The sequence below is a fragment of the Oncorhynchus tshawytscha genome, linkage group LG10, assembly GCF_018296145.1.
Source record: "Oncorhynchus tshawytscha isolate Ot180627B linkage group LG10, Otsh_v2.0, whole genome shotgun sequence".
In the NCBI taxonomy this organism is placed as follows: Eukaryota; Metazoa; Chordata; class Actinopteri; order Salmoniformes; family Salmonidae; genus Oncorhynchus; species Oncorhynchus tshawytscha.
In genome coordinates, this window is record NC_056438.1 from 70,173,852 (window position 1) to 70,200,067 (window position 26,216).

A 26,216-nucleotide genomic window follows, 5' to 3' on the forward strand; every position below is an offset into this window, starting at 1 on the left:
TTGTTCATATGTAGGTGTAATAATCCTATCTTATCATATGTACTGTATAACGCTGTATAATGTTGTAAAATATTAGTTTCATTTGGTTTTGTATTCAGTTAGCACATTATGTATTAATTCATATGACCTCATGTTAGAAGTGATGTTCTGTACCTTGACAGCTGTTATAACCAAGTCTGATGGAATTACCAAGTTTTCACCCAAGTGTTTGAAATTCGCAATTCATAATTGCAGTTGCAATATCTGTCCCAGCCCTAGTGTGTGTATGTGTGCCCGGTGTGTGCATGTGTGTGTCCTGTGTGTGCATGTGTGTGTCCGGTGTGTCCGGTGTGTGTATGTGTGTTTGATGTGACAGAGCCACCCCCCATGTTGATGGCCATGACCTTCTCTGTCACTAGTCCCCCCTCTCTGTCTCTCTCTCTCTATCGGTCTCTCTCTCTCTCTTAGTCTCCCTCTATTTCTCTCTCTCTCTATTTCTCTCTCTCTGTCTCTGTCCTAGTATCTGTCTCTGTCACTTTCCAAGAACACGTGAATACGTTGTAGTTGTACACACACACGTACACAGGGCCGGATTACCGAACGGGCACTCAACGCACGTGTACCGAGGTCCTCTACCTCCAGGGGTCCCCCAACCGAACGGGCACTCAACGCACGTGTACCGAGGTCCTCTACCTCCAGGGGTCCCCCAACCAAACGGGCACTCAACGCACGTGTACCGAGGTCCTCTACCTCCAGGGGTCCCCCAACCGAACGGGCACTCAACGCACGTGTACCGAGGTCCTCTACCTCCAGGGGTCCCCCAACCGAACGGGCACTCAACGCACGTGTGTACCGAGGTCCTCTACCTCCAGGGGTCCCCCCGAACGGGCAACCGAACGGGCACTCAACGCACGTGTACCGAGGTCCTCTACCTCCAGGGGTCCCCCAACCGAACGGGCACTCAACGCACGTGTACCGAGGTCCTCTACCTCCAGGGGTCCCCCAACCGAACGGGCACTCAACGCACGTGTACCGAGGTCCTCTACCTCCAGGGGTCCCCCCGAACCACTCAACGCAACGGGCACACAGTGCAGGTGTACCGAGGTCCTCTACCTCCAGGGGTCCCCCAACCTCCAGGGGTCCCCCAACGGGCACACAACGCACGTGTACCGAGGTCCTCTACCTCCAGGGGTCCCCCAACCGAACGGGCACTCAACGCACGTGTACCGAGGTCCTCTACCTCCAGGGGTCCCCCAACCGAACGGGCACACAATGCACGTGTACCGAGGTCCTCTACCTCCAGGGGTCCCCCAACCGAACGGGCACACAACGCACGTGTACCGAGGTCCTCTACCTCCAGGGGTCCCCCAACCGAACGGGCACTCAACGCACGTGTACCGAGGTCCTCTACCTCCAGGGGTCCCCCAACCGAACGGGCACACAATGCACGTGTACCGAGGTCCTCTACCTCCAGGGGTCCCCCAACCGAACGGGCACTCCAACCGAATGGGCACACAATGCACGTGTACCGAGGTCCTCTACCTCCAGGGGTCCCCCAACCGAACGGGCACTCAACGCACGTGTACCGAGGTCCTCTACCTCCAGGGGTCCCCCAACCGAACGGGCACTCAACGCACGTGTACCGAGGTCCTCTACCTCCAGGGGTCCCCCGTGTACCGAACCTCCAGGGGTCCCCCAACCGAACGGGCACACAACGCACGTGTACCGAGGTCCTCTACCTCCAGGGGTCCCCCAACCGAACGGGCACACAACGCACGAACGGGCACACAACGCACGTGTACCGAGGTCCTCTACCTCCAGGGGTCCCCCAAACCGAACGGGCACTCAACGCACGTGTACCGAGGTCCTCTACCTCTAGGGGTCCCCCAACCGAACGGGCACACAACGCACGTGTACCGAGGTCCTCTACCTCCAGGGGTCCCCCAACCGAACGGGCACTCAACGCACGTGTACCGAGGTCCTCTACCTCCAGGGGTCCCCCAACCGAACGGGCACACAACGCACGTGTACCGAGGTCCTCTTCCTCCAGGGGTCCCCCAACCGAACGGGCACTCAGCGCACGTGTACCAAGGTCCTCTACCTCCAGGGGTCCCCCAACCGAACGGGCACTCAACGCACGTGTACCGAGGTCCTCTACCTCCAGGGGTCCCCCAAACCGAACGGGCACTCAACGCACGTGTACCGAGGTCCTCTACCTCCAGAACGGTCCCCCAACCGAACGGGCACTCAACGCACGTGTACCGAGGTCCTCTACCTCCAGGGGTCCCCAACCGAACGGGCACTCAGCGCACGTGTACCGAGGTCCTCTACCTCCAGGGGTCCCCAACCGAACGGGCACTCAACGCACGTGTACCGAGGTCCTCTACCTCCAGGGGTCCCCAACCGAACGGGCACTCAACGCACGTGTACCGAGGTCCTCTACCTCCAGGGGTCCCCCAACCGAACGGGCACTCAACGCACGTGTACCGGGGTCCCCAGGTCCTCTACCTCCAGGGGTCCCCCAACCGAACGGGCACTCAACGCACGTGTACCGAGGTCCTCTACCTCCAGGGGTCCCCCAACCGAACGGGCACTCAGCGCACGTGTACCGAGGTCCTCTACCTCCAGGGGGTCCCCCAACCGAACGGGCACTCAACGCACGTGTACCGAGGTCCTCTACCTCCAGGGGTCCCCCAACCGAACCACACAACGAACGGGCACTCAGCGCACCGTGTACCGAGGTGTACCGAGGGCCTCTACCTCCAGGGGTCCCCCAACCGAACGGGCACTCAGCGCACCTGTACCGAGGTCCTCTACCTCCAGGGGTCCCCCCGAACCACTCAACGAACGGGCACTCAGCGCACCTGTACCGAGGTCCTCTACCTCCAGGGGTCCCCCACCAACCGAACGGGCACTCAGCGCACCTGTACCGAGTCCTCTACCTCCAGGGGTCCCCCCGAACCACACAACGAACGGGCACACAACGCACGTGTACCGAGGTCCTCTACCTCCAGGGGTCCCCCAACCGAACGGGCACTCAACGGGCACTCAGGGGTCCCCCAACCGAACGCACCTGTGTACCGAGGTCCTCTACCTCCAGGGGTCCCCCCGAACCGAACGGGCACTCAGCGCACCTGTACCGAGGTCCTCTACCTCCAGGGGTCCCCCAACCGAACGGGCACTCAGCGCACCTGTACCGAGGTCCTCTACCTCCAGGGGTCCCCCCAACCACACAACGCACGTGTACGGGCACTCAGCGCACCTGTACCGAGGTCCTCTACCTCCAGGGGTCCCCCAAACGAATGGGCACACAACGCACGTGTACCGAGGTCCTCTACCTCCAGGGGTCCCCCAACCGAACGGGCACACAACGCATGTGTACCGAGGTCCTCTACCTCCAGGGGTCCCCCAACCGAACGGGCACTCAACGCCCCCACGTGTACCGAGGTCCTCTACCTCCAGGGGTCCCCCAACCGAACGGGCACACAACGCACGTGTACCGAGGTCCTCTACCTCCAGGGGTCCCCCAACCGAACGGGCACACAACGCACGTGTACCGAGGTCCTCTACCTCCAGGGGTCCCCCAACCGAACAGGCACACAACGCACATGTACCGAGGTCCTCTACCTCCAGGGGTCCTCCAACCGAATGGGCACTCAACGCACGTGTAACCGAGGTCCTCTACCTCCAGGGGTCCCCCGAACCGAACGGGCACACAACGCACGTGTACCGAGGTCCTCTACCTCCAGGGGTCCCCCAACCGAACGGGCACTCAACGCACGTGTACCGAGGTCCTCTACCTCCAGGGGTCCCCCAACCGAACGGGCACACAACGCACGTGTACAACGCACGGTCCTCTACCTCCAGGGGTCCCCCAACCGAACGGGCACACAACGCACGTGTACCGAGGTCCTCTACCTCCAGGGGTCCCCCAACCGAACGGGCACTCAGCGCACGTGTACCGAGGTCCTCTACCTCCAGGGGTCCCCCAACCGAACGGGCACACAACGCACGTGTACCGAGGTCCTCTACCTCCAGGGGTCCCCCAACCGAACGGGCACTCAACGCACGTGTACCGAGGTCCTCTACCTCCAGGGGTCCTCCAACCGAACGGGCACTCAGCGCACGTGTACCGAGGTCCTCTACTTCCAGGGGTCCCCCCCCCAACCGAACGGGCACTCAACGCACGTGTACCGAGGTCCTCTACCTCCAGGGGTCCTCCAACCGAACGGGCACTCAGGGGTCCTCCAACCGAACGCGCACGTGTACCGAGGTCCTCTACCTCCAGGGGTCCTCCAACCGAACGGGCACTCAACGCACGTGTCCTCTACCTCCAGGGGTCCCCCACCGAGGTCCTCTCCTCTACCTCCAGGGGTCCTCCAACCGAACGGGCACTCAGCGCACGTGTACCGAGGTCCTCTACCTCCAGGGGTCCCCCAACCGAACGGGCACTCAACGCACGTGTACCGAGGTCCTCTACCTCCAGGGGTCCCCAACCGAACGGGCACTCAACGCACGTGTACCGAGGTCCTCTACCTCCAGGGGTCCTCCAACCGAACGGGCACTCAGCGCACGTGTACCGAGGTCCTCTACCTCCAGGGGTCCTCCAACCGAACGGGCACTCAGCGCACCTGGGGTCCCCAACCGAGGGCACTCCTCTACCTCCTCCAGGGGTCCCCCAACCGAACGGGCACTCAGCGCACCTGTACCGAGTTCCTCTACCTCCAGGGGTCCCCCAACCGAACGGGCACTCAGCGCACCTGTACCGAGGTCCTCTACCTCCAGGGGTCCCCCAACCCGAACGGGCACTCAGCGCACCTGTACCGAGGGCACTCAGCGCACGTCCTCTACCTCCAGGGTACCGGGTCCAGTCAACCGAATGGGCACACAACGCACCTCCAACCGAACGGGCACTCAGCGCACCTGTACCGAGTTCCTCTACCTCCAGGGGTCCCCCAACCGAACGGGCACTCAGCGCACCTGTACCGAGGTCCTCTACCTCCAGGGGTCCTCCAACCGAACGGGCACTCAGCGCACCTGTACCGAGGTCCTCTACCTCCAGTGGTCCTCCAACCCAGAAAATTGTGTGGAATTGCAGGAAATTAGCTTTAAAACGGCTAAATGTTCTCAGCCTCATGGCAAAATGTTCTCAGCCTCATGGCAAAATGTTCTCAGCCTCATGGCAAAATGTTCTCAGCCTCATGGCAAAATGTTCTCAGCCTCATGGCAAAATGTTCTCAGCCTCATGGCAAAATGTGTCGAATTGCAGGAAATTAGCTTTAAAATGGTCAAATGTTCCCAGCCTCATGGCAAAATGTGTAGAATAGCAGGACATTTGCTTTAAAAATCTCTACATTTCCACTCAGCCTCATGGAAAATTGTGAACAAAATCATGAGATGAGCAATGAAACAGAAGAAAAAAATCTCTGCTCCAAAAAGTGAAGAATTGCAGGAAATTAGATTTAAAACAGCAACATTATTCTCTTAGCCTCATGACAAAATATGTAGAATAGCATTATAAAACAGAACGTTTTTCTCTCTGTTCCACGGCAAAATGTGTTGAAGTGGAGTAAGTTAGCTGATTAAACCCCCTGCATAAACACACACTTAAACACAGGCATGTTTACTGTGTCTATCTACTCTATTTATTTTGGTGAGAGCATGTTATCTTGCTAGGAGAACGGTTCTCTGAAGTCCTGCAGCAGCAGCAGGCCCATCGCAGAAAGAATCAGTCCACATCTATTATTCAACTAAGTTAAATTTGAAATATTAAGGTCCCAAAGGGCTGTAGATCAGCCTCACAACAACTGGGTTTGCAGTAGACTGCTCACAGTTAAACACACAGCTAATACACGAAGCCCATGATGCAGACAACAAACAACTCAGGGGGAGTTATGGGTAAAGGGTTTAAGGCAAATACATTTAATTAACATATCTGTTTTTGCATGTGATTTCCTTTTGTTTTAGGTAGTGTCACAGTATTGCTTCCATCCCTGCTAGACATTTCACACCTGTTACGTTAGCAACAGCTACTCTTTTGGGGAGTCTACTTTACACACAGAAGACGATACAAAGTGTGTGTGAGTTTGTGTGATGTTCATGTGTGTGTCGTAGTTTGAGGCTAGTTGGTATCTAAGGGCTGTGCTGTCTGTAGGTCTACAGTGTAATGTGTGTATGTCATGTGTGTGTGTGTGTAATGTGTGTGTGTGTGTGTAATATGTGTGTGTATGCTTCCACACTACTGTCTCCATTTGCTTCGGCTCAGAGCTGTCTCTCCATATCACAGCTGGGCATGTTCTTATGGCAGAGATGCCTGACTGGAGAATCTCTTTTGACAGCCGTGTCATTCTCATGCCAACATACAAACACACCTACCAAGAAGTGTTTTCTCATGCCAACATACAAACACACCTACCAAGAAGTGTTTTCTCATGCCAACATACAAACACACCTACCAAGAAGTGTTTTCTCATGCCAACATACAAACACACCTACCAAGAAGTGTTTTCTCATGCCAACATACAAACACACCTACCAAGCAGTGTTTTCTCATGCACACATACAAACACACCTACCAAGCAGTGTTTTCTCATGCACACATACAAACACACCTACCAAGCAGTGTTTTCTCATGCCAACATACAAACACACCTACCAAGCAGTGTTTTCTCATGCACACATACAAACACACCTACCAAACAGTGTTTTCATGCACACATACAAACACACCTACCAAGCAGTGTTTTCTCATGCACACATACAAACACACCTACCAAGCAGTGTTTTCTCATGCACACATACAAACACACCTACCAAGCAGTGTTTTCTCATGCACACATACAAACACACCTACCAAGCAGTGTTTTCTCATGCACACATACAAACACACCTACCAAGCAGTGTTTTCTCATGCACACATACAAACACACCTACCAAGCAGTGTTTTCTCATGCACACATACAAACACACCTACCAAGCAGTGTTTTCTCATGCACAACATACAAACACACCTACCAAGCAGTGTTTTCTCATGCAACATACAAACACACCTACCAAGCAGTGTTTTCTCATGCCAACATACAAACACACCTACCAAGCAGTGTTTTCTCATGCCACATACAAACACACCTACCAAGCAGTGTTTTCTCATGCACACATACAAACACACCTACCAAGCAGTGTTTTCTCATGCCAACATACAAACACACCTACCAAGCAGTGTTTTCTCATGCCAACATACAAACACACCTACCAAGAAGTGTTTTCTCATGCCAACATACAAACACACCTACCAAGCAGTGTTTTCTCATGCCAACATACAAACACACCTACCAAGAAGTGTTTTCTCATGCCAACATACAAACACACCTACCAAGAAGTGTTTTCTCATGCACACATACAAACACACCTACCAAGAAGTGTTTTCTCATGCCAACATACAAACACACCTACCAAGCAGTGTTTTCTCATGCACACAAACAAGCTCTCGCCCACACAGAGACACATTCACACAGTCACACAAACACTCTCTCTCAGTAAACAGACAGGCCTCTCTCCTCACCCCCACAGCTCTCTCCTCACCCTCGCTGCTCTCTCCTCACCCCCACAGCTCTCTCCTCACCCTCGCTGCTCTCTCCTCACTATCACAGCTCTCTCCTCACTCTCACAGCTCTCTCAACACTCTCACAGCTCTCTCCTCACTCTCACAGCTCTCTCCTCACGCTCACAGCTCTCTCAACACTCTCACAGCTCTCTCAACACTCTCACAGCTCTCTCAACACTCTCACAGCTCTCTCAACACTCTCACAGCTCTCTCCTCACTCACAGCTCTCTCCTCACACTCTCACAGCTCTCTCACAGCTCTCTCTCTCACAGCTCTCTCACTCCCCCACAGCTCACTCTCACAGCTCTCTCCTCACTCTACTCACAGCTCTCTCCTCACTCTCACAGCTCTCTCCTCACTCACAGCTCTCTCCTCACTCTCACAGCTCTCTCCTCACTCTCACAGCTCTCTCAACACTCTCACAGCTCTCTCTCTCACTCTCTCAACTCACTCTCGTAGCTCTCTCCTCACCCTCTCCTCACAGCTCTCTCCTCACTCTCACAGCTCTCTCAACACTCTCACAGCTCTCTCCTCCCCACCACAGCTCTCTCCTCCTCACAGCTCTTACCTCACCCCCACAGCTCTCTCATCACCCTCACAGCTTCTACTTACTCTCACAGCTCTCTCCTCACCCTCACAGCTCTCACTTCACCCTCACAGCTCTCTCCTCACCCTCGCAGCTCTCTCCTCACCCTCACAGCTCTCTCCTCACCCTCGCAGCTCTCTCCTCACCCTCACAGCTCTCTCCTCACCCTCACAGCTCTCTCCTCACCCTCACAGCTCTCTGCTCACCCACACAACTTTCACTTTGCCCTCAAAGCTCTTACCTCACCCTGACAGCTCTCTCCTCACAGCTCTCTGCTGACCCTCACTGCTCTCTCCTCACCCTGGAAGTGTTCAGTATGAATATAAACAACATAGCTAACCCTACTTGACTTCCTGTGACTATAACTAGGAAGAGGAACATGGTTGTGTGTGATTTAACAGTGTGAAAGAACAAACAGAACACACTCAACAGGGAAACCTCCATCGCCTGGGGTCCTCCTCCATTTTGCTACATCAACATGTTCTCCATACTCAGTTCCTTTGTATGAATCTGAGATACGTTAGGGGGAGTTGCTTCATATTGGGGTAATGATTGGTCCCTACCAATCTAGTGGAAGAATGGAGGGTTGAATGAAAGAGAGAAGTAAACAGAAAGGATGATAGAGAGAAGCAGGTAGATAGGGAAGAAGCAGGTAGATAGAGAGAAGCAGGTAGATAGGGAAGAAGCAGGTAGATAGAGAGAAGCAGGTAGATAGGGAAGAAGCAGAGTGATGGTTAATAGAGAGAGATAAAGGAATGGAGTTACTTTTTTACCTTTATTTAACAAGGCAAGTCAGTTAAGAACAAATTCTTATTTTCAATGACGGCCTAGGAACGGTGGGTTAACTGCCTGTTCAGGGGCAGAATGACAGATTTGTACCTTGTCAGCTCGGTGATTCGATCTTGCAATCTTCCGGCTACAAGTTCAACGCTCTAACCACTAGGCTACCTGCCACCCCGAGTAGCCTAGTGAAACAATGGAACGATCCGCCAAAAAGATAGAGGGAGGAATGAAAGAATTGTAAGAGGTAAGGATAGAGAGAAAATCAAATAGTACAAAAAGAGAAGAAGAGGGTGGGTGGGGGTAGATAGCTACTCCCCACACCTCCAAGCTACTCCCTTCCTTCCTCCCTGCCTCCCTACCACTCATAACCATAGCGTGAAATGACCCCCTGCCTCCTAATAATGCTGTATACAGAGCAATCAACCTCCGCATTGGAACAAGTTAAAGTCTCAGTACACATAAATGAAGGAGGCTGGTATTGTCATGGCTGACCTTCTCAGGCGCGGGTCACCTATTGATTATACCAGCAGAGAGGATACACACCCACACACTGATTTATACTGCTGCATACAGGGTGAAGGGCTGTGTCTAAACGGTACCCTATTGCCCATATAGTAGTGAACTACGCAGAGCCTTATGTGGGATGTTGCTGCTCAGAGACTGGTGTTGTGCTCAGTGTGCTGTATTTTACTCAGTGAGTTTAAAGATTCAATTTGTAACATTACAACTGTGAAGAGTGTCTACGTTATCTCCACACTACGAGATTACCCACCTCTCTCCTTCTCTTTCTGTCTCATTCCTCTCACTCTGCTCTCTCTCTCTCTCCCTCTCTCTATCCCTCTCTCTCTCTCTCTCTCCCTCTCTCTCTCTCTCTCTCTCTCTCTCTATCCCTCTCTCTCTCTCTCTCTCTCTCTCTCCCTCTCTATCCCTCTCCCTCTCCCCCTCTCTCTCTCTCTCTCTCTCTCCTTCTCCCTCTCCCCTCTCTCTCTCTCTCTCTCTCTCTCTCTCTCTCTCTCTCTCTCTCTATCCCTCTCTCTCTCTCTCTCTCTCTCTCTCTCTCTCTCTCTCTCTCTATCCCCCTCTCTCTCTCTCTCTCTCTCTATCCCTCTCTCTCTCTCTCTTTCTATCCCTCTCTCTCTCACTCTCTCACCCTTTCACTCTGCTATCTCTCTCTCTCTCTCTCTTCTCTCTCTCTCTCTCTCTCTCTCTCTCTGCAGATGACTCGTCCCATCCAAGTGAAACCAGCTGACAGTGAGTGTCGTGGAGGTACTTATCTTTTATTTTCACTATCTCGTTCTCTGTTATAACATGAGCTTCCATTTCCGTCTCTGTCCCTTTCATGTTCCATCTTTGTAGCTTATTCTTATTCTTACTCCTTCTCTTTCTCATTCTAGCCTGGCATTGGTATTCCTGTGTGTGTGTGTGTGTGTGTGTGTGTGTGTGTGTGTGTGTGTGTGTGTGTGTGTGTGTGTGTGTGTGTGTGTGTGTGTGTGTGTGTGTGTGTGCGTGCGTGCGTGCGTGCGTGCGTGTGTGTGTGTGTGCGTGTGTGTGTGTGCGTGTGTGTTGTCAGGAGGCAGGGTGTAAATGTTTTCTAACCCAGTCCACCACATCAGCTGATAATAGTGTCTCTGTCTCTGCTGTTCTTGGCCCCTGCCCAACAGTCGATTTTCTGCCCCAGTTTCACTTACAGCAGGCCTCTCTTCTGTGCAGTGTGTGTATATCGAAAAAATATGAAATATAGCCAAACATACAGTACACTTTGTCCTATACCTCTCTCTGTAATCTCTTTCCGTGAATTGTACATATTGGTTATAAAGAAACCAGCACAGGGATGTTGTTGACATATAGAATGGTCCTGCTGCAGTCATTAGTGGTCTCTGTGGACGGCCTGGCACTTTATTACAGCCATAAAACAAACCCTCATTTTCTACTCCTATTGATTCCTGTCTCTGTTCTGTGTTCACCCCCACCACACAATGATATGTAGTCCAGGCCCTGTATCTATTCACAAAGTGTCTCAGTATGGGAGTGCTGATCTAGACACTTTGTGAATACGGGCCCTGGAGTGAATGGAACACATTTTCTATGCTAACCTGATTCAGATCTGCATCTGTATATTTATATGTATGGCATAACAAAGACAGTTAGAGCAGTAGATTGTTAGAAGATGATAGAAACACCAGCAGAACACAGAACGCAGCTCCACAGCCTATCAGAGCACAGAGACAGGTTGTCAGGGGCAACAGTTGCTTCCCCCATGATTTTGTATTATACTTACTTAACCCTTATTTTACCAGTTCACTTGACTGAGAAAACGTTCCCATTTACAGCAACAACCTGGGGAATAGTTACTTGGACCCTGGGAATGATTAGGTGGCCATAATGATATGAGGGACAGATTTTCACATTTCCATAGCATATAAATCCTATCTGGAATTTATCACACACACACACATGCACGCATGCATGCACGCAACACACACACACACACACACACACACACACACACACACAATATACACTTATAAACAATGTGGATTTATGCAGAGAGCAGTCCTCAATCAATCAGCTAGCTAATTAACTCTGCCTCCAACAAGCCCTTTAAACTGTCATATACCTGGGCTATAAACAATGTGGTTTTATGTTCAGAGCTAGTTCTCTCAATCAATCAGCCTAGCTAATTAACTCTGCCTCCAACCCTGTTCCTGGAAGCTACCATCCTTAAACTGTCATTCCTGCTATGTTCCTGAGACCTCCTGGGTTCTCTCCAACCCTGTTCCTGGAGAGCTACCATCCTGTAGGTTCTCTCTCCAACCCTGTTCCTGGAGAGCTACCATCCTGTAGGTTCTCTTTCCAACCCTGTTCCTGGAGAGCTACCATCCTGTATCCTGGTTCTCTCTCCAACCCTGTTCCTGTTCCTGAGAGCTACCCTCCTGTAGGTTTTCATTTCTCTCTCCAACCCTGTTCCTGGAGAGCTACCCTCCTGTTTTGCTGGTTAATAAACTGGTTTTCACACCAACCCTGTTCCTGGAGAGCTACCATCCTGTAGGTTCTCTAAAGCTAACCAGCTTCAGTTGTCTTCACATTCCAGCTCAACTCTGTTCCTGTCCGCAACCATCCTGTAGGTTTTCATGGATGGTTTTCAAAAATGATCTTGCTAATTCAAATGATCTTGCTAATTCAGCAGGCTATGGTGTGAAATGGCTTGTTGAAGTGCTGTCATTATTTCATTAGTACACGTTAATGTCGTCTTTGGTGTGCTTATCAATGCACAAGCAGCTTTTTCCCTCCTATCACTAGATTTGAACATATACACAAGTTTTACTGTGGGAGGGAGTTGGGAGGGAATCTGGGAGGGAGTTGACCAGAGTTACCTCGCTAACTCCTCAATCCACATATGTAGTATATGGATCTGGTCTAGACACTGTTATAACTATACCCCCTCCTCCTCCCTCTCCCTCTCCCTCTCCCTCTCCCTCTCCCTCTCCCTCTCCCTCTCCCTCTCCCCCTCCCTCTCCCTCTCCCTCTCCCTCCCTCTAACTCTCCCTCTCTCTCTCTCTCTCTCTCTCTCTCTCTCTCTCTCCCTCTCTCTCTTTCTCTTTCCCTCTCAAATAAATTAAATTAACTTTAAGGGCTTTATTGGCATGGGGCACATATGTTAACATTGCCAAAGCAAGTGAAGTAGATAATAAACAAAAGTGGAAAAAACAATAACATTTAACAGGTAACATTACACTCACAAAAGTTCCAAAAGAATAAAGACATTTCAAATGTCATATTATCTGTAAATAGCTACAAAATACAAAAGGGAAAATAAATTAACATAAATATGGGTTGTATTTACAATGGTGCTTGTTCTTCACTGGTTGCCCGTTTCTCGTGGCAACAGGTCACACATCTTGCTGCTGTGATGTCACACTGTGGAATTTCACCCAATAGATATGAGAGTTAATCAACATTGGGTTTGTTTTTGAATTCTTTGTGGATCTGTGTAATCTAAAGGAAATACGTGTCTCTAATATGGTCATACATTGGGCAGGAGGTTAGGAAGTGCAGCTCAGTCTCCACTTCATTTTGTGGGCAGTGTGCACATAGCCTGTCTTCTCTTGAGAGCCAGGTCTGCCTACTGCGGTCTTTCTCAATAGCAAGGCTATGCTCACTGTGTCTGAACATAGACAAAGCTTTCCTTAAGTTTGGGTCAGTCTCAGTGGTCAAGTATTCTGCCACAGTGTACTCTGTTTACGGCCAAAGAGCATTCTAGTTTGCCCAGTTATTTTGTAAATTATTGTTTTGTTTTCTCATGATTTGGTTGGGTCTAATTGTGTTGCTGTCCTGGGGCTCTGTGAAGTCTGTTTGTTTGTGAACAGAGACCCAGGACCAGCTTGCTTAGGGGGCTCTTTTCAAGGTTAATCTCTCTGTAGGTGATGGCTTTGTTATGGAAGGTTTGGGAATTGCTTCCTTTTAGGTGGTTGTAGAATTTAACAGCACTTTTCTGGAATTTTATAATTAGTGGGTATCGTCCTAATTCTGCTCTGCATGCATTATTTGGGGTTTTACGTTTTACGAGGATATTACGAGGATATTTTGGCAGAATTCTCTCACTCTATCTCCCTCCCCTTTGTCTCTCTATTTATCTCTCTCCCTCCCTCTCTCTCTCTCTGTCTCCCTCCTGCTTTCTCTCCCCCTCCCTCCCTCTGTTCTTATCTTTCTCCTTCCATCCAACAGTTATCCAGTATGACAACATCACATCTTCTCTCACAAACAGGAGAGGCTATTCTGGCTCAGAGGGGCCTTGTGAATCCCACCATACATGAGCACACACAAAAGGACATTCGCAAGCTCACACACAAACACACATACAGTACACACACTCTGTACTGGGCCAAATCGAGTGGATGACATAATTGTAGCATGAACATCAGAATGCATGTGCACACATGGACACACACACACACACACATGGCTCTAGGAATATACAGTGGGGCAAACAAGTATTTAGTCAGCCACCAATTGTGCAAGTTCTCCCACTTAAAAAGATGAGAGAGGCCTGTAATTTTCATCATAGGTACACTGCAACTATGACAGACAAAATTAGAAAGAAAATCCAGAAAATCACATTGTAGGATTTTTAATGAATTTATTTGCAAATTATGGTGGAAAATAAGTATTTGGTCAATAACAAAAGTTTATCTCAATACTTTGTTATATACCCTTTGTTGTCAATGACAGAGGTGAAACGTGTTCTGTAAGTCTTCACAAGGTTTTCACACACTGTTGCTGGTATTTTGGCCCATTCCTCCATGCAGATCTCCTCTAGAGCAGTGATGTTTTGGGGCTGTTCCTGGGCAGCACAGACTTTCAACTCCCTCCAAAGATTTTCTATGGGGTTGAGATCTGGAGACTGGCTAGGCCACTCCAGCTCTAACTCCAAAAAGTTTTGGGACACTGTAAAGTCAATGTAAAGTCAATGAAGAATAAGTTCACCTCCTCCCAGCTGCCCACTGCACTAAGTCTAGGAATGTCACCACCGATTAATCCACGATAATTGAGAATTTCAATAAGCATTTCTCTACAGCAGGCCATGCTTTCCTCCTGGCTACCCCAATCCCAGCCAACAGGTCCGCACCCCCCGGCCCAAGCCTCCCCAGCTTCTCCTTCACCCAAATCCAGAGAGCAGATGTTCTGAAAGAGCTGCAAAACCTGGACCCGTACAAATCAGCTTGGCTAGACAATCTAGACCCTCTCTTTCTAAAATTATCCGGCGCCATTGTTGCAACCCCTATTACCAGTCTCTTCAACATCTCCTTCTTGTTGTCTGAGATCCCTAAAGATTGGAAAGCTGCCGCGGTCATCCCTCTCTTCAAAGGGGGTGACACTCTAGACCCAAACTGTTGAAGACCTATATCTATCATGCCCTGCCTTCCTAAAGTCTTCGAAAGCCAAGTTAATAAACAGATCACTGACCAAGCAATATCATAACTGCCATCGATAAAAGACAGTACTGTGCAGCCGTCTTCATCGACATGGCCAAGGCTTTCGACTCTGTCAATCACCGTATTCTTATCGGCAGACTCAACAGCCTTGGTTTCTCAAATGACTGCCTCGCCTGGTTCACCAACTACTTCTCAGATAGAGTTCAGTGTGTCAAATCGGAGGGCCTGTTGTCCGAACCTCTGGCAGTATCTATGTAGGTACAACAGGGTTCAATTCTCGGGCCGACTCTTTTCTCTGTATATATCAACGATGTCGCTCTTGCTGCAGGTGATTCCCTGATCCACCTCTACGGAGACCACACCATTCTGTATACATCTGGCACTTCTTTGGACAATCTGTTAATAAATCTTCAAACGAGCTTCAACGCCATACAACACTCCTTCCGTGGCCTCCAACTGCTCTTAAACGCTAGTAAATCCAAATGCATGCTTTTCAACCGTTCGCTGCCCGCACCCGCCTGCCCGACTAGCATCACTACTCTGGACGGTTCTGACTTAGAATATGTGGATTACTACAAATACCTAGGTGTCTGGCTAGACTGTAAACTCTCCTTCCAGACTCATATTAAACATCTATAATCCAAAATTAAATCTAGAATCGGCTTCCTATTTTGCAACAAAGCCTCCTTCACTCACGCCGCCAAACATACCCTTGTAAAACTGACTATCCTACCGATCCTCGATTTTGGCGATGTCATTTACAAAATAGCCTCGAACACTCTACTCAGCAAACTGGATGCAGTCTATCACAGTGCCATCCGTTTTGTCACCAAAGCCCCATATACCACCCACCACTGCGACCTGTATGCTCTAGTCGGCTGGCCCTCCCTACATATTCGTCGCCAGACCCACTGGCTCCAGGTCATCTATTAGTCTTTGCTGGGTTAAGCTCCTCCTATCTCAGCTTACTGGTCACGTTAACAACACCCACCCGTAGCACGCACTCCAGAAGGCATATCTCACTGGTCATCCCCAAAGCCAACACCTCCTTTGGCCACCTTTCATTCCAGTTCTCTGCTGCCAATGACTAGAACGAATTGCAAAAATCGCTGTAGTTGGAGACTTATATCTTCCTCACTAACTTTAAACATCAGTTATCTGAGCAGCTGACCGATCGCTGCAGCTGTACATAGCCCATCTGTAAATTGCCCATCCAATCTACCAACCTCATCACCATATTGTTTTTATTGACTTTTTTGCTCTTTTGCACATCAGTATTTCTACTTGCACATCATCATCTGCACATCTATCACTCTAGTGTTAATTTTCTGAAATTATATTTACTTGGCTACTATGGCCTATTTATTGCCTTACCTCCTCACGCCATTTGCACACACCGTATAGAAACGTTTCTCTATTGTGTTATTGACTGTACGTTTGTTTATTCCATGTGTAACTCTGTGTTGTTGTTTGTGTCGCACTGCTTTGCTTTATCTTGGCCAGGTCGCAGTTGAAAATGAGAACTTGTTCTCAATTGGCCTACCTGGTTAAATAAAGGTGAAACAAACATTTTTTTTAAGGGTTTGTGATGGCCACTCCAATACCTTGACTTTGTTGTCCTCAAGCCATTTTGCCACAACTTTGGAAGTATGCTTGGGGTCATTGTCCAGTTGGAAGACCCATTTGTGACCAAGCTTTAACTTCCTGACTAATGTCTTGAGATGTTGCTTCAATAGAGCCACGTAATTTTACTTCCTCATGATGCCATCTATTTTGTGAAGTGCACCAGCCCCTCCTGCAGCAAAGCACCCCCACAACATGATGCTGCCACCCCCGTGCTTCACGGTTGGGATGGTGTTCTTTGGCTTGCAAGCCTCCCCCTTTTTCCTCCAAACATAACGATGGTCATTATGGCCAAACAGTTGTATTTTTGTTTCATCAGATCAGAGGACATTTCTCCAAAAAGTGCGACCTTTGTCCCCATGTGCAGTCTGGCTTTTTTATGGTGGTTTTCGAGCAGTGGCCTCTTCCTTGCTGAGTGGCCTTTCAGGTTATGTCGATATAGGACTCGTTTGACTGTGGATATAGATACTTTTGTATCTGTTACCTCCAGCATCTCAACAAGGTGCTTTGCTGTTTTTCTTTGATGAATTTGCACTTTTCGCACCACAGTACGTTTAACTCTAGGAGACAGAACGCTTCTCCTTCCTGAGCAGTATGATGGCTGCATGGTCCCATGGTGTTTATACTTGTGTACAATTGTTTGTACAGATGAATGTGGTACCTTCAGGTGTTCGGAAATTGCTCCCAGGATGAACCAGACTTGTGGAGGTCTCCAATTGTTATTTTTACTTAGCTGATTGATTTTGATTTTCCCATGATGTCAAGCAAAGAGGGGCTGAGTTTGAAGTTAGGCCTTGAAATACATCCACAGGTACAACTCCAATTGACTCAAATGATGTCAATCAGCCTATCAGAGCTTCTAAAGCCATGACATAATTTTCTGGAATTTTCCAAGCTGTTTAAGGCACAGTCTACTTAGTGTATGTAAACTTCTGACCCACTGGAATTGTGATATTAGATAGAATAGAATAGAATTATAAGCGAAATAATCTGTCTGTAAGCAATTGTTGGAAAAATGACTTGTGTCATGCATAATGTAGATGTCCTAACCGACTTGCCAAAACTATAGTTTGTTTAACAATAAATTTGTGGAGTGGTTGAAAAACAAGTTTTAATGACTCCAACCTAAGTGTATGTAAACTTCCGACTTCAACTGTATGTGGCTGCGTGTGTGTGTTTATTCATGCAAGTATGTGTATTCATGCATGTGTGTATGTGCCTGTGTGTGTGTGTGTGCGTGTGTGTGTGTGTGTGTGTGACTGTATGTGACTGTGTGTGTGTGTGTATATGTGGTCTGTCTCTTCTCTCTTTACATTGAGTCCACAGTATCAGGTATTAGGGGGAGAGAGGAGCAGAGCAGATTAATATAGGTCAGTCCACTGAGCTCTGAGACTGTGATTATCTATACCTGAACACTGGAGAGACCTTGGATACAGGATACATTCACTCTCTAGATCAGGGGTCTCCAACAGGTTGGTCCCGAGCTACCAGTAGCTACCAGCCCACATATGCGTAGCTCGCCAAACAGTTCAGAAGTAGGTCTACATGCCATTTTTCATGTGTTCCATCTAAAACTGTCATAAACAAAGCTCACAAGTAACTGACATCACGAGCTCTCTGCTACTATCTAAGCAGTACAATATTGACCTAATCCCACAGCTGGTTAGCCGCTATTGGCTTAAAAAGCTAAACCTAAACACAATATCTGCCAAATAATTTCCAGCAATATTGCTCCTATCTGTCTGTGTGGTGAGCTCATTTCATGTGAAGAACATGTAAAATCATTTTCATTGCGTGCACACAGTGCACCCCCCTACACGTTTATATTACATATGTGGTGTTCGGGTCCACTGGACCCAAGGGTAATAAAAGTGTAGAAAAGTGTGTGTGTAGGTGAAAACAAGTAAAAAGGTTTGCTGTGTGCCTTCATACTGTCTTCTTCCTCCCTGGGCCTGCTGTTTCAACATAGCACCAAGAAAATGGTCTGTCTGTCTGTCTCTCTGCCTGTTTGATTTTATTGAACTGTCTGTCTGCCTGTCTCCCACTTTTCTCACACTCTTTACCTTATGTAGTGTGTGAAACTACACAATGTCCTGCAGAAACCTACACAATGTTATTACAATACATTATCTTGAAACATTGTAAAAAATTCTGTATTTTCCCACACCCCAGCCAGGTGCAAATTGGGGGAGGGACACAACAAATAAATATCTTTGCATGTGTGGCTCCTTACCACAATCAATCAGTTTGCCAAAAATGATCTCTGCTCAGAAAGCTAGTGTGGAAGAGGTGTCTTCCACTTTGATGAAGAATTCTCTGAATATGAGGATCATGTCTCTGTCAATTTGGATTCTGACAGTGAGATGGAAAAAGAGGATGAGATTGACCCTCAGACAGCCCCAGGACCAGTACATCAGTAGCCAGCCCCAAGACCAGCCCGTCAGCAGCCAGCCCCAGGACCAGCCCGTCAGCAGCCAGCCCCAGGACCAGCCCGTCAGCAACCAGCTCATCAGCAGCCTGAAGGAGGAGAAATATGGATGTCAAATAATTGTGAAATTGAATGGTCTTCTTGCCCAAGGAATGAGTCACCCCGCATGGCTGCCAATGTGATAAGGATGCAACCAGGGCCGACGCGGATGGAGGTTACTCATGTGCAGGACATAAAGTCTTCTATTGAACTGTTCATCCCAGACACCATCCAGAAAATCATTTTTGGACTGCACTAATTTGGAGGGAAGGCGTGTTTTTGGAGAGAGATGAAAGGAGATGGTCTAAACTAATTTACTTGCATACGTTGGGGTTCTTATACTGGCTGGTGTTTTCAGATCCAATGGGGAATCCACAGAATCCCTGCGGGATGCAGAAACTGGCAGAGAACATTTCCTTGCAACAATATCTCTGGAAAACTTCCATATTATTTCCAGGATTATCTTCTTTGATAACCGAGACACCAGACCAGCTCAGCGGCAGAGAGACAAGCTAGCTGCAATCAGGTCAGTGTGGGACAAGTGGGTGGACTGCCTTAGATGCTTGTTTTCCATGGTCTTAGATGGTTGCTTTCCATGGTTTTAGATGGTTGTTTTCCATGGTCTTAGATGGTTGATTTCCATGGTTTTAGATGGTTGTTTCCATGGACTTAGATGATTATTTCCATGGTCTTAGATGGTTGTTTCCATGGTCTTAGATGGTTGTTTCCATGGTCTAAGATGGTTGATTTCCATGGTCTTAGATGGTTGTTTCCATGGTCTTAGATGGTTGTTTCCATGGTCTTAGATGGTTGTTTCCATGGTCTTAGATGGTTGTTTCCATGGTCTTAGATGGTTGTTTTCCATGGTCTTAGATGGTTGTTTTCCATGGTTTTTAGATGGTTGTGTGCATATATTTTCAGATCATTCAGAGAACTACTTACAAAAGTGATTCGACCACCTGTTTTGCATGTGCAACTCGTCCTCCACCAATGCAAAGTAACTTTGAACTTGTTTCTTAACTTTCTAACTTATTTTACCCAATAAGTTCAACAGTTTTGATAATACCTGTCAGCAGCAGACAGACTGCTGTGGTTCCACACCATCAGAGAGATGGAGGGCAAGGTGTTTACTGCTACACCACAGCCCTTCGATATCAACCAGCCTCAGGCCACAACACAAACACACATACACACACACGTGCACGTACGTGCACAGACACACACACGCACAAACACACGCACGCACCCATACATGCAAGCGCACACATACACACACACAGCATCCCCATCTCTCTTTCATGTGTTCCCCACACTCCAAACACATTCCAAACACATTTGAATCCAGGAGACATTTATGGGGATGTTCAGGATGGTATTTGAGAATGAAGTTTGTTGCTTATAGCACATCTACGCAAGCACTGCAAGCAACTCAAACTTCAGATGTTTTCTGCTACTTTTCATAATGATTTTAAGATGTTGTGCTTGATCTTCCTTGGCAGAGAAATTGACGCACTACTTCTGAATTAGCATAAGCTATTCCTTAATTAATCAGTACCTGAGTATCCATGTCATACATGATAGTGCCTAACTGCCTTATCTTCATGTACTGAAAGCATGAATTAGCCCACTGAACTGATGCCTAGGCATTTGCTCAGACAGATCTCAGGGGAGAATCTCAACTGCATTTCCTTGATTCCTCTCTGGATTCCCATTGGATAAGAGGGGAGGGATCTCTGACCTCATCCAATGGATTTTAAGGAGGCGAGGAGAGAGGAAGCAAGGAATCAAGAAAATGCAATTGAGGTTCCGATAAGGTTACTCATCACACTAGTTTTTTCAATAGTTTTTCCAGAAGTTTTTCCAGACTTAATATCACATCCAGTTGCTGTAAGAGACATGAGAGAGATGAGAGATTCATGGAGGTTAGGCCTTTTGAAGCTATTTTCTTCTGCTCCTGTTTGGTTCCCTCTCTCCTCCAGGGTAATCCGTTTCTCCCTGGCCTCTGGACCAGGGACTACTCTCCCTGGCCTCTGGACCAGGGACTACTCTCCCTGACCTCTGGACCAGGGACTACTCTCCCTGGCCTCTGGACCAGGGACTACTCTCCCTGGTCTCTGGACCAGGGACTACTCTCCCTGGCCTCTGGACCAGGGACTACTCTCCCTGGCCTCTGGACCAGGGACTACTCTCCCTGGCCTCTGGACCAGGGACTACTCTCCCTGGCCTCTGGACCAGGGACTACTCTCGCTGGCCTCTGGACCAGGGACTACTCTCCCTGGCCTCTGGACCAGGGACTACTCTCCCTGGCCTCTGGACCAGGTACTACTCTCCCTGGCCTCTGGACCAGGTACTACTCTCCCTGGCCTCTGGACCAGGGACTACTCTCCCTGGCCTCTGGACCAGGGACTACTCTCCCTGGCCTCTGGACCAGGGACTACTCTCCCTGGCATCTGGACCAGGGACTACTCTCCCTGGCCTCTGGACCAGGGACTACTCTCCCTGGCCTCAGCACTGATACCAGATGGCCCTAAGCCTGGTGTGGAGATGAAAACACACATACACTCGCACGCACACTTGAACACATGCACACACACGCAAGCTTATATACACACCCACACACATGAATAAAAGGTGATTGGGGAGAGAGTGGAAGTCAACAGTGTTTGCGTGTGTGTGAAGGGGGAAGTTTTGTAGGGCAATGGAAGGGGGGTGAATATGAGGAAGGGAGGGCTAGAATGTGGAAGATCTCCCTTGAATTGTGCTTTTGGGGGGAGTCAGCAGGAGAGGGGGAGGGTCGAATGTGTGTGTGTGTGTGTGCGCGTGTGTGTGTCTGTGTGTGTGTGTGTGTGTGTGTGTGTGTGTGTGTGTGTGTGTGTGTGTGTGTGTGTGTGTGTGTGTGTGTGTCAATATGGTGATAGAGGGAGGGTTGAGTGGAGGATCTGACTTGAATTGTACGTATGAATCTTTCATCCTGTTCTCTACACTCGTCTGATGCTCTCTGAGCTCTGGTGGGGGAGAGGAGCATCTCACAGTCTGTTTTTAGTTTCTAGGACAGAGCGGGCGAGAACATACACACACACACACACAGACTTACGTACACACATACACAAACACACTGCCCGGACCCCCAAGGGCCTGGATTTACTGTAAAGCATTTAATAAATTAATTGATGAGAAGCAGTTAATGATTGCAGTGGCGTGATGAGGGGCATGTTATCCTGCTTACTGCATACAGTATGTTTATCATAGAGTATCCTGTTAACTGCATACAGTATGTTTATTGTAGAGTATCCTGCTTACTGCATACTGTATGTTTATTGTAGAGTATCCTGTTAACTGCATACAGTATGTTTATCGTAGAGTATCCTGTTATTAACTGCATACAGTATGTTTATCATAGAGTATCCTGTTAACTGCATACAGTATATTTATCGTAGAGTATCCTGTTAACTGCATACAGTATGTTTATTGTAGAGTATCCTGCTTACTGCATACAGTATGTTTATCGTAGAGTATCCTGTTAACTGCATACAGTATGTTTATTGTAGAGTATCCTGTTAACTGCATACAGTATGTTTATTGTAGAGTATCCTGCTTACTGCATACAGTATGTTTATTGTAGAGTATCCTGTTAACTGCATACAGTATGTTTATCGTAGAACTGCATACAGTATCCTTATTAAACTGCATACAGTATGTTTATTGTAGAGTATCCTGTTAACTGTATGTTGTTTATTGTAGAGTATCCTGTTAACTGCATACAGTATGTTTATTGTAGAGTATCCTGTTAACTGCATACTGCATACAGTATGTTTATCGTAGAGTATCCTGTTATGCATACAGTATGTTTATTGTAGAACTGCATACAGTATGTTTATTGTAGAGTATCCTGTTAACTGCATACAGTATGTTTATTGTAGAGTATCCTGTTAACTGCATACAGTATGTTTATTGTAGAGTATCCTGTTAACTGCATACAGTATGTTTATTGTAGAGTATCCTGTTAACTGCATACAGTATGTTTATTGTAGAGTATCCTGTTAACTGCATACAGTATGTTTATCTAACTGCATACAGTATGTTTATTGTAGAGTATCCTGTTAACTGCATACAGTATGTTTATTGTAGAGTATCCTGTTAACTGCATACAGTATGTTTATTGTAGAGTATCCTGTTAACTGCATACAGTATGTTTATCGTAGAGTATCCTGTTATTAACTGCATACAGTATGTTTATTGTAGAGTATCCTGTTAACTGCATACAGTATGTTTATTGTAGAGTATCCTGTTATGCATACAGTATGTTTATCGTAGAGTATCCTGTTAACTGCATACAGTATGTTTATCCCTGTTAACTGCATACAGTATGTTTATCATAGAGTATCCTGTTAACTGCATACAGTATGTTTATTGTAGAGTATCCTGTTAACTGCATACAGTATGTTTATTGTTATCCTGTTAACTGCATACAGTATGTTTATTGTAGAGTATCCTGTTAACTGCATACAGTATGTTTATCGTAGAGTATCCTGTTAACTGCATACAGTATGTTTATTGTAGAGTATCCTGTTAACTGCATACAGTATGTTTATTGTAGAGTATCCTGTTAACTGCATACAGTATGTTTATCGTAGAGTATCCTGTTATTAACTGCATACAGTATGTTTATTGTAGAGTATCCTGTTAACTGCATACAGTATGTTTATTGTAGAGTATCCTGTTAACTGCATACAGTATGTTTATCGTAGAGTATCCTGTTAACTGCATACAGTATGTTTATCATAGAGTATCCTGTTAACTGCATACAGTATGTTTATCGTAGAGTATCCTGTTAACTGCATACAGTATGTTTATCATAGAGTATCCTGTTAACTGCATACAGTATGTTTATCATAGAGTATCCTGTTAACTGCATACAGTATGTTTATCGTAGAGTATCCTGTTAACTGCATACAGTATGTTTATTGTAGAGTATCCTGTTAACTGCATACAGTATGTTTATCATAGAGTATCCTGTTAACTGCATACAGTATGTTTATCGTAGAGTATCCTGTTAACTGCATACAGTATGTTTATCGTGGAGTATCCTGTTAACTGCATACAGTATGTTTATTGTAGAGTATCCTGCTTACTGCATACAGTATGTTTATTGTAGAGTATCCTGTTAACTGCATACAGTATGTTTATTGTAGAGTATCCTGCTTACTGCATACAGTATGTTTATTGTAGAGTATCCTGTTAACTGCATACAGTATGTTTATTGTAGAGTATCCTGTTAACTGCATACAGTATGTTTATCATAGAGTATCCTGCTTACTGCATACAGTATGTTTATTGTAGAGTATCCTGTTATTAACTGCATACTGTATGTTTATTGTAGAGTATCCTGTTAACTGCATACAGTATGTTTATCGTAGAGTATCCTGCTTACTGCATACTGTATGTTTATTGTAGAGTATCCTGTTAACTGCATGCAGTATGTTTATCGTAGAGTATCCTGCTTACTGCATACTGTATGTTTATTGTAGAGTATCCTGTTAACTGCATACAGTATGTTTATTGTAGAGTATCCTGTTAACTGCATACAGTATGTTTATTGTAGAGTATCCTGTTAACTGCATACAGTATGTTTATCGTAGAGTATCCTGTTAACTGCATACAGTATGTTTATTGTAGAGTATCCTGTTAACTGCATACAGTATGTTTATTGTAGAGTATCCTGTTAACTGCATACAGTATGTTTATTGTAGAGTATCCTGTTAACTGCATACAGTATGTTTATTGTAGAGTATCCTGCTTACTGCATACTGTATGTTTATTGTAGAGTATCCTGTTAACTGCATACAGTATGTTTATTGTAGAGTATCCTGTTAACTGCATACAGTATGTTTATTGTAGAGTATCCTGTTAACTGCATACAGTATGTTTATCATAGAGTATCCTGCTTACTACATACAGTATGTTTATTGTAGAGTATCCTGTTAACTGCATACAGTATGTTTATTGTAGAGTATCCTGTTAACTGCATACAGTATGTTTATTGTAGAGTATCCTGCTTACTGCATACTGTATGTTTATTGTAGAGTATCCTGTTAACTGCATACAGTATGTTTATCATAGAGTATCCTGCTTACTGCATACAGTATGTTTATTGTAGAGTATCCTGTTAACTGCATACAGTATGTTTATTGTAGAGTATCCTGTTAACTGCATACAGTATGTTTATTGTAGAGTATCCTGTTAACTGCATACAGTATGTTTATTGTAGAGTATCCTGTTAACTGCATACAGTATGTTTATTGTAGAGTATCCTGTTAACTGCATACAGTATGTTTATTGTAGAGTATCCTGTTAACTGCATACAGTATGTTTATCGTAGAGTATCCTGTTAACTGCATACAGTATGTTTATTGTAGAGTATCCTGTTAACTGCATACAGTATGTTTATTGTAGAGTATCCTGTTAACTGCATACAATATGTTTATCGTAGAGTATCCTGTTAACTGCATACAGTATGTTTATCATAGAGTATCCTGTTAACTGCATACAGTATGTTTATTGTAGAGTATCCTGTTAACTGCATACAGTATGTTTATCATAGAGAGTGAAAGGGATGCAGTGAAAGAGAAATCAGGGACAGAACAATATTACTACTCATACCAATATGAAGAAAGAGACAGACAGAGAGAGAGGCAGAGAGAGAGAGAGAGAGAGAGAGAGAGAGAGAGACTGGATAGGGAGGGAGACTGATCCTCCGATCTGTAATAGAGTTGACATCTTTATAGGAGACAGAGAGACTGATCCTCCGATCTGTAATAGAGTTGACATCTTTATAGGAGACAGGGAGACTGATCCTCCGATCTGTAATAGAGTTGACATCTTTATAGGAGACAGGGAGACTGATCCTCCGATCTGTAATAGAGTTGACATCTTTATAGGAGACAGGGAGACTGATCCTCCGATCTGTAATAGAGTTGACATCTTTATAGGAGACAGAGAGACTGATCCTCCGATCTGTAATAGAGTTGACATCTTTGTAGGAGACAGAGAGACTGATCCTCCGATCTGTAATAGAGTTGACATCTTTGTAGGAGACAGAGAGACTGATCCTCGGATCTGTAATAGAGTTGACATCTTTGTAGGAGACAGAGAGACTGATCCTCCGATCTGTAATAGATTTGAAGACTTGTTGTTTTATTTTATTTATTTAACCTCTATTTAACTAGGCAAATCAGTTAAGAA

The 26,216-nt window shown here is 46.7% G+C and overlaps 1 protein-coding gene across 2 annotated transcripts in view; it reads left to right on the top strand.

The window, feature by feature from the left end:
- Window positions 1-26,216, top strand: part of LOC112259643 (CUGBP Elav-like family member 5) — a 71,373-nt gene that overhangs the window by 16,148 nt on the left and 29,009 nt on the right. For both annotated transcript variants that reach the window (XM_042328959.1, XM_042328960.1), the window contains exon 3: window positions 10,169-10,217. In XM_042328959.1, the coding sequence (XP_042184893.1) occupies window positions 10,169-10,217 (49 nt within the window). The remainder of the gene's footprint in view (window positions 1-10,168; window positions 10,218-26,216) is intronic.